Source organism: Odontomachus brunneus, unplaced genomic scaffold, assembly GCF_010583005.1.
Source record: "Odontomachus brunneus isolate Ranch 3 - 2012 unplaced genomic scaffold, Obru_v1 Obru_scaffold_083, whole genome shotgun sequence".
Classification (NCBI taxonomy): domain Eukaryota; kingdom Metazoa; phylum Arthropoda; class Insecta; order Hymenoptera; family Formicidae; genus Odontomachus; species Odontomachus brunneus.
In genome coordinates this window covers 255,184-265,020 of record NW_022639533.1, presented here as the reverse complement: position 1 = coordinate 265,020, position 9,837 = coordinate 255,184, and the positions used below count along the sequence as shown (strand labels likewise).

At 39.7% G+C, this 9,837-nt stretch overlaps 1 protein-coding gene across 1 annotated transcript in view; it reads left to right on the top strand.

The window, feature by feature from the left end:
* The window catches only part of LOC116847799 (zinc finger protein Xfin-like), a 15,343-nt gene extending 5,506 nt beyond the window's left edge, over positions 1-9,837 (top strand). Inside the window, exons 5-11 of the mRNA XM_032823188.1 lie at positions 150-613; positions 698-1,026; positions 1,155-1,417; positions 1,616-1,886; positions 2,012-2,194; positions 2,290-5,571; positions 5,704-9,837. Of these exons, the coding sequence (XP_032679079.1) occupies positions 150-613; positions 698-1,026; positions 1,155-1,417; positions 1,616-1,886; positions 2,012-2,194; positions 2,290-5,571; positions 5,704-6,687 (5,776 nt within the window). The 3' untranslated portion in view covers positions 6,688-9,837. The remainder of the gene's footprint in view (positions 1-149; positions 614-697; positions 1,027-1,154; positions 1,418-1,615; positions 1,887-2,011; positions 2,195-2,289; positions 5,572-5,703) is intronic.

Here is a 9,837-nt window from a genome sequence, read left to right as displayed (position 1 = left end):
ATATATATATATATATATATATATATATATATATATATGATTATTTACATTGAAACTAAGATAAGGTTGTTATTTACCACTTGTTACTTATTATTTTTGTCATTTGATTTGAATACATATCTCTAATACATCTAATTGGTTTGCTTCAGAGGACATCCTGCTGTAACATGTAGATATTGTTCGCGAATATACTCGACGCGGATAAATCTCGAAGAGCATGTGAAGTCACGGCACGCTGGTCTATCAGCACCTCCGAACATGGCGGTTTCGTTCTTTCGCTCGGAAACACGTTATCAATGCAAAACGTGTGCAAAAGTATTTTCGGATCAAGCAGATTTCAACGCGCATAGCCAGATCTGCACAGAAGAGCAGCGTATTGCTTTACTCGAGAAAACCGAGCCGCAAAACAATAAGAGCTTGGTCAATACGTCCGATATCTCTAGCATAGACACGGATGATGAGAACAAAGACTACAGGAACGCTGAGGCTAAACTGGCCAAAAATCCTCAATTGACTATATTGAAACAAGCGTTGACTAAAGGAGAGAGTCTAAAGCGGGATTACGACGATAGCTCAACGCCCGATTGCAAGCCAAGAAAACTAGCTAAGACAGGTAATTATCCAAACTCGACACACATAACAAACAAATTTCGCACGCCGAATTAAATCTACTTCATACGAATATATTATTCTTTAGATAATTGCGAAGCGAATTCTCAGAAGAGATGGTATTGCGAAGCGTGTCCGCAAAGTTTCATGTCCGTGGATAGTTTAAAGGAGCACGAGATCACGCATGAAGCGGAGAAACCTTACGTTTGTATACTGTGCCAGAAGGATTTTGTTCTGAAGTCTTCATTAAGCAGACATATCGTGACGATACACGGTGTCGATCCCACGCCTATCGTTGACAGTGATAAATGTTTGAAAAAGACCGTAATGCCTCAGAGTTGGAATGATCAAATGGACGTCGGCGTTTATGACCAAGACGAGATAAAGGAGTCGCGAGAGTTCTCGTCGTCACCTGAGGTAAGTAAAGAGTTCTTTTTGCGACTTTAAATAAAAATGTTCGCTTCATTAAATAAAATCGTATATCATTACAATGTTATATACATTTCCTGATTATATGTGTATAAATATTTCCTGATTATATGCAGGAAAACTTGGAGAACGATGAGAAAGATTCCAAGAACAATCACGAGAATATGATAGAAATAGAAACAGTATTTGTATGCGAAATTTGTACGAGAGATTTTAATGATCGCGCATCGTTGTGGCTACATATACGAGCGACACATAAAGAATTCGCCGCATTTGCTTGTGGAGTATGTTTGAAAATTTGTTCCGACAATACGCAGCTTCAGAATCACGTTGTTATGTATCATGGAGGATCCAAACTTTTAATATCGGAACAAAGAAGGTACAGTTGTCTATGTTTTTTTATACTGTTTAAACGAACACTTATGTAATTACTATTATATACTGTTGTTTTAGATTATACAAGATTTCATTCTTTATTTATAATCATACAAATATCATACAAATTGTTTTCATCATACACGCCTGTTTACTTTTACGAATGTAATATTGAAATGTACTTTGCGATTGATATATACAGGTACAGCTGCACAATATGTGGTAGACAGCATGACTCGAGGAAAAAATTGATTGCTCATGTCTCTATACACCATGTCGATCCTTCGTATGATCCTGCACATTTTGTACAGTTAAATAGTAATTATTACAACGAGAACTTAAATGTTAACGAAGGAAATGAGCAAGTATTGGATTTCGACGGTGAAGATGGTGAGAAGGTCGACTGTTATATTTGTAACAAATCATTTCCCAACGAGGATCATCTTATACGACATCAGAGAAATGCTCATAAGGTAATTAAAGTAGAATTATTCGTTAATTTTTCAGCGCGAGTTACGAAGATTTTTGACAAAGTTATAGTAACGTTGCCTATAGTAAAATGTGGATTTAAGAGAGCTTTTTATTTCTCATATTGTAGTCTGAACAGGTACTTCCAGTAGATGTTACGGGAAGTGGAAATGTACTCAACGTCAACGGTAATGGCAATAAAGCGCAGTATCATTTATTTTTTGTATGCGAAGTTTGCGGCAGTTCCCATTCCAGTAAGTGGGAACGTTGGTTGCACATCAACAACACGCATAACGACGTATCTGCCATTAAGGTAAATTCTAAAAACAAAGGAAATAGAGATTCTTATCGTGCCTCTTCTGTCTCCTTTCTTTTTTACGTAATTATTTTGGCTTTGTATCGTTTTAGTGTGAATTCAAGGACTGTGGGAAGATATTCGCGACGAAATTGTTGCGCAACGAGCATATCCAACATCATATGCTTCAAGGCGCCTCGCCCAACACCTGCGAGGTTTGCGGAAAACTGTGGGCCACTCGCGTCGATTATTGGAAACATGTAATGGGAGTACATTCGGACACAGTGCCTAGGGTTTGTGGTGTTTGTCTAAAGATATTTTCCGACGTGGTACAGTTAAGCAGACACGTAAAGGAGAAACACTGGCCGCTGACCGGTGGTGATTTTTGCTGTGATATTTGCGGTAGGCCCTATTCCAATAAATCAAAGATGTCCCGACATAGGAAGATACACGGCTTGGAAATGGACGCGTGTGATAATAGCAGCATTAATGAAACGACCAACGAATCGTCCAAGCTCGATCATAACGGTGCTGTAGAAGTCGAATTGAGTTGCGATCAGTGTCCGGACCTCAAGTTCTCAACGCTAGACAGTTTGTCTAATCACAGACGTCTAGTGCACAGTCTGTTTCCGTGCGACTTGTGTAACAAGTGCTACGGCAGAACGTCGCACTTGTGGAAACACGTAAACAGAGTGCACAAAGGTCACCCGGATGTTACTTGTCCATATTGTCTGAAAACCAGCGCTTCGAGGGATCACTTGATAGCGCATGTCGCAAAGAATCACAGGTACGAGCCCAACGTGGGGAAGGACAGTATGAATTGCATCACCCCGAAATCGTCTAGCATTGAGGACGGCGTCCTACATTATTGCGAAAAATGTAACAAAGGATTCCACAAACGCTATCTGCTCAGGCGTCACATGAAAGGCTGCCAGAACTATCGCAAGGATCCCGGCGCTTTGTTGACTCGTTGCCGGGCCTGCGAGAGAATATTCAAGGACCGTGCGAGCCTGCAGAAGCACATCGAGAATCATCACACTACATATACCTGCCATTTGTGTAACGAGACGATCACGTCCAAATTAGGTATCATGACACATAATCGCGTTAATCACATGGACCATCCGGATCTGACCTGCGACTATCCGAGCTGCAAGAAGCTGTTCCGCACCAAGGAGGACTTGGAGTCGCATCGGAAGGACCATAAGCACCACACTAACTTGAACGTTTGCGACTTTTGCGGTGATACCGTAGAGAACAAGCTGAAGCTGAAGATGCACGTGTTGTCGTTACATCGAAATGAGATCGGAGTATCATGCGGCGTCTGTTTGATACCCATGAAGGATCCCAAAGATCTGAAGAAACATGTTGAAGCAGAGCACAGTGGTGTTCTCTCCAAGCCGAACACGTGTCAGGTGTGTGGCAAGCAGTATGCCTCCAAGTGGAAAGCTTTTGACCACACGAAGAAGTGTCATGGCAAGGTCTTTCTTACGTGCAAACAGTGTCTGGCGGTCTTCACGGATGAGAACGACATTCGCGAGCACTACGAGCATGTGCACAACGTTCCCAAAGACCAGTTAGCCGCCTTCGAGTACAGAATGGATCTCGGCGCAAAAAGAGAAGGCTACGAGACTCCCGATATCATTGTGAAGGAGGAACCGGATGATCTTGAGTTCGACGAGGAGTTGTGTGACGAGGACTCAAACGATTCTAAACGTAAACGATTGGTGAGTGACACATACGACTGCGAGATGTGTCCCGAAATGTTCCTCAATTCTGAGACCCTTTCCAAGCATTATCAGAACGTCCACAACACCGATCCGGTGCGTATGTTTAAAAAATTCAAGAAGGATAACGGTAAGCGCAAAATGAGGAACAGAAACAATTTCGAATGTAAGAATTGCAAGAAGCAATTCTCCACTAAGACCTTATATTGGAATCACATTAATGTGTGTACAAGACGTAGCGTTTTAGGTAGATTAGACGTGCCGAATATTCCGAACTCGATCTTGGAGTCGCATTTGAAGAACAACAATCAGATCAAGCGGGAGGAGCCGATGGTGATGACGAACGAGTCCAACCTGAACATTCCCGACTTCAACTTATTCGAGGACATTAATATGCAACTGTCGGCGCAGAAGCCGGTGCCGAATCTCATGCCGTTGTCGCACGTTAAGCCGACAGGTAATACGGGCAAGTGCTCGAGAAAGGACTCACGCAAAGTGTACGATGAATCGACTAATACAGAGTGCACATGCGAGGTCTGTGGTAAACAGTGGCCTGCAAAGAAGCACTTATGGCAACACCTAATTCGCTTCCATCGCGCTGAGGCTGCTGTCACGTGCGGTGTGTGCTTAAAGCTCTGTAAAACTTATCAAGATCTGGCCGACCACTTGAAAGCCGCTCACGCTGCCATTCTGTCGTGCGAAGGTAATAATTTCACATGCAAGACCTGCGGTAGATATCACAACGCGAGAAGTAAGTTATTATTGCACATGAGTATTCATATCGGTATTACTGGAAATTACCGGTGTCAGAAATGCCAGCAAGGTTTCATGAGCGAGGAGAAGCTCACTGAGCACGCGGCGAACTGTAATGGTAAGTCGGAATTTGGAGATCACGCGGAGGACGATAACACCGAGAAGAATGACGATAATGACGAGAAGGGTAGTTTAATCGCAGATGAGACGTCGGTGATCGGTGATGGGGACGAAGGAGATTTTGAGTCGGAAGTTGAAGGCAATGAAGACATCCATGAAGAGGACAGTAACAGCGATGATGATTCGGAAGACAGCGATGACTCGGATAGCAGTAATAGTAGCTCCAGTGACGAAGAGGGAGAGGGCGAAGAAGACGAAGAGAACGAGTCCGAGTCCGACACGAGATCCAACAGTAGAGCGACTGGGGACATGTCGTGTAATTCGGAGAGTGTCGATTCCGACTCGGACGTGGAGATAAACCCGATGGAGAACAAAACTGTAAGTGACATTAATAGTTTCAGGATATGCGACGATAATATGCAGAAGCAATCCATGGGAAGGAACGCTGACAATGTGAGAGCCCCGACGGTCGCGGGGCAAGCTCAGCAGAATAATATGAATAAGCTGTTGGGTTCTCACGCGTCTGCAGATACGGACAATTATAATGCATTATATCTCGAGAAATCCGCTGAAATCACTGTGCACGATGTGAATTTATCCGAGGATGATGATGAAGATGACGATGATGAGGAACATGAAAATAATGGTAATGACGAGGGAGAGACAAAAGAAGAGGAAGAAGAGGAAGATGATGATGATAACGATGATGATGATGATCAGGATGAGGAGGAGGAGGAAGAGGAGGAGCAGGTGGAGGAGAAGGAGAAGGAAAAGGAGGAGGAAGAAGAAGAGGAGGAGGAGGAAGAGGAGGAGGAGGAAGAGGAGGAAGAGGAGGAGGAGGAGGAAGAGGAAGAGGAAGAGGAGGAGGAGGAAGAGAGAGAAGAAGAAGAAGAAACAGGTGAAGGTAATATTGATAATGATGATGAGAATGAGAATGATAATGATAATGTTAATAATGATGCTGATGATGACAAAAATGAGAGCGATGACGATGATGACGATGACGATGACGACGACGATGATGATAATGAGAACAACGATGACGAAGACAACGATGATGATGGTGAAGACGGTGGTGGCGATGGTAATAATCATGGTGATGATAATGATGAAGAAGAGGAGAAGGAGGAACAAGAACATGAAGATGATGATTATGGTGGTCCGCCCATATTAAGCCCAGTAATACCGCAAGATAACGGGTCAGAGGAAGAGAGTGATATGATGGGCCACACGAGGCACAAGCTTAGTCCTATGGTACCACTGAGTATGCATGTAGATCACAAAGATCTAAACGAGTGTGAGATAACGGAAATACAGAATGTAGACGCGGAGAACGTAGACGCTTCCTCTATTTCGAACGCGCCAAATTTTTTCGCAGCCAATAATAATATCCTACGTGTGATCTGGGGCGAGGACGCGGTCAACGCGGTGGCCGATGACGATCGCGATCGCGATTGCGATTCGGACATTGGCGGTATAGAGGTATTGGGTGGAAACGGGCAGTTCTGTAAGATGGAGACGAACGCGGAGAGCGACGAATTTGAAGAAGATTCTATGAACGAGCATGAAGAGAACGTGGCGGAGGACAGTGGTAGGGACGGAAGCGATCAGATGCATTGCAATCTGGATGGGACTGTGTTAATGGTGGCTAATGATTCGGAAGGTAATCAGATTTTGATCGAACAAAACGTGTTGACCATAGATAACGAAGACTCTAACGCCGAAGCGGCGCAATATATTTATCCAGAAAGTGCATATGAGATCGCAGATTATGCGAACGCACGAAACGAAAATGACGGCATGCAAACGGATGAGATGCAGGGTATATCGTACATTCAGGACTCGTCGGAGAATGAGGAGGACAGCGTGGAAGATGATACCGAGGAGAATGGTGATAACACGCGAAAGTAGGACACGAGTGCCAAAACTAAAAGAGATTTAGGATACATTCATATGCAGTAATTCTGTAATATATATATATAAATATATATAAAGTGTAAGATAATCGATGCGCGCCCGAGCTGGAGTGTTGGCTGAAGCCACCAAAAAACATGTCATATGTACCTTGAAAAACGATACAATATTGTACAGTATAATTAAGGATGTAAGGAATACCTGTAGACTTTTTGATAGAGGATACGCGCGCGCGAGAAGGTGATGATTCACATACCGCGGAAAACGTGACTTTTTCGTTTTCATTGATCTGCTGAGACCGTTGCATCCACGACGTTGACACTTCACGCGTTATCGATTGCGAACTCCGAAAATAAAAAGCGAAAAGTTATAATCGAATCTTTTCGAGAATTTATAACGAGTATTGTTAATTTTTGAGTTGACAGCAAAATTGTACTGCTACGTAAGTAATACGTTATATAGATTATTATAAGAAAAAAAAAACTTGCTATTTGCGGTATCTTTTTTATGCTTCTGATTCGAAGAAGGTATTAAAGACAAAGATTGATTACGGAGTATTGTTTATTTACATCGACAGCACTTCATTGACAATAATACACCGAATGACAGTCCGCGCCGTTCTACGTGAGATACCATCCGTTAGACAGTAGGACGCGATCGTCACGAATTTATCAATTTAATTAATGACCAAGTAGAGAGACCTATATATTGCGTTACTTGGTTTACTTTGGAAGATAACTTGAGGCAAAATTGATATTTACACAACGGATATAAGTCTAAATTGTCTCTTTTTTAAAAGGTGAACTTGTCAGATTTGAAAACGTTTGATAAATTCTACGTGAAATTGTAGATCAGTAATTTCCGAAGCACCTTGGTTTACGATATTATATAGTCAATTTTTGAAAAGAAAAGAAAAAAGAACTTTTAAAGTTAAGGAGATTCTTTTTTTCTTATTACACATTTTCGTGTTTTTATTATATTTATTGTTCTTATTATTAATGAATAGTGTCAGTTGTAACTATTACTTAATAATAATGGGACTATTATATAATAGTAATAGAAAATCGTTTATGTTATTATTAAGAGATGATAGTAATAACTATTATCTATATATGTATTTTTGCTTATCATTTTTATATGCATCATACGTGATTTATCTTTGAACGTTGTTGTATTCAAATGGCACTGATTTTTTAAAAGAAGCAATTTCCTAATCTGATGTTACATTTTCTCGTTGCAATCAACGCATGCATATATTATTTATAATTGTGCAAAAATTAGAACAAACGAAATATTGAAGATTCTCAGTTTTAAGTCTTTCTTAGAAAATTGTCTATAAGTATATTTAAGTGCTTCGGAAATTACTCAACAAACTTTGCAATTTGACGTTGATTCTATTACAAAGTCGCGTTGTCAAGTCTGATACTCACTCCATCAGACCATATAGCTGTTTACGAGTCAACAACTTAACAGAATAATTTAGAACCACGTAAAGGTAGCAGGAAACTGACGATTACGTTGGGAAAAAGAAGTATTGCTGCGAAGTTTTAATCAACGAAAGAGAAAAAATGATAAAATGCGTTGATTTGAAAGCCGCTATTTGTATGTAATTACTTCCCAGACTATTTTCATCCATTAAAATCTTACAACTTCATTTCCTGGCGTTTCTCTCTCTTTCTTTTTGTGTGCACATTCGTTTAATAAATTTAGTTTGTTATCATAGTGAATAATATAGTGAAACTCGATGAAATAACGAATTATGCGCAATTTAAAGAAATCCTACATGTTATAATGGAAACAACAAAGTACCATCCACATTTTACGTTAAGACAGACTTAGCATTCTACTAGGGTTCTTCTATCCAGCGTTACGGAGAGATGAAGAACAAGCGAAAACCGTGCATTCTCGATATATTTTTATGAAAGCAAAAGTTAATGTAAATAATAGTGTTAAACGGTTAATATGTACAGTTAATAATAATAATAATAATAATAATGTGTGTTTGTACGTGTGCATGGGTATGTGCGTATGTCAAGTAGTGCAAAAGACGCGACTGAAAACATAAATAAATAAATAAATATATATATACGTACACATAGATATATACATACATATAGATATATGTATATATATATGTGTGTTCGTATATATATATATTAAAGAAAGAAACGTACCTCGATGATAATATTAACAATTAGTTCAGATTTTAGAGTTATTGTACGATTGCTTTGTATTATATTAATTTATCTCCTTTGCAGACTTTTTTTTCTTTTGTTCGGGTTAGACACTGAACCATCATAGTAACAGTATAGGATCGTTATTATTATGTCCGAAATGAGAGATTTTTTGGTGTATAATTTCGATGTTTTTTTTTTATGCATGTATAATGATGGAAGGTTAGAGGAGACGCTGAACGCGTATTTCGTCTGTTCATTATCGTCGATTTCTAACAATTACATCAGCGATCTCGTCCCCCGCGATCTTTTTTTCCTTATTATTTATTATATTCATTCCAAACTAATTTTTAAGGTACGTTAGATCACACGAACGATCATACAACCAATTTGCCATTTGTATTATATGATTGTATATGAACAATCTATCCAAAATGTTGCGAAAGGAGGTTGGAATTGGAAAATATTATTTAGGATAAACGATTTTTAACACTGTGTCGTATTCAGTATTGATCCCATACCATTTTTAAATAGTGTCCTCTCTTCTTATACAGCGGTTAACGATCTACACGCGACGATACGACGTTTCGAGTAGAAGTACAACTAAATGCGAATTATTATCACACTTTAAGTTAATAGATTATAATGTTAAAAAGAAGGTATGAAGATATCGCGATGGACATTAATGTCGGTCCCGGAGTTAAACTGCAGATTGTTCGGTCTAAAAATGGAACACGTTAATTACGATTGAGGAGTTTGTAAATCTGGAATGGACATCAATGTCGGAATGTGGACTTCCCATTTTCCAAAGTTTTACCTCGCTCTGCGACAGATTAATCGCGAATCATATGTGTTGTGTAATACAGACTTTACAAGGAAATTATATATAATTTCTCATAAATTATCATTGTCCGTATTTGTTTATAACTCAAAAATTAGATAGTAATAATTATTCTCCAGTGTTTTTGTAGAA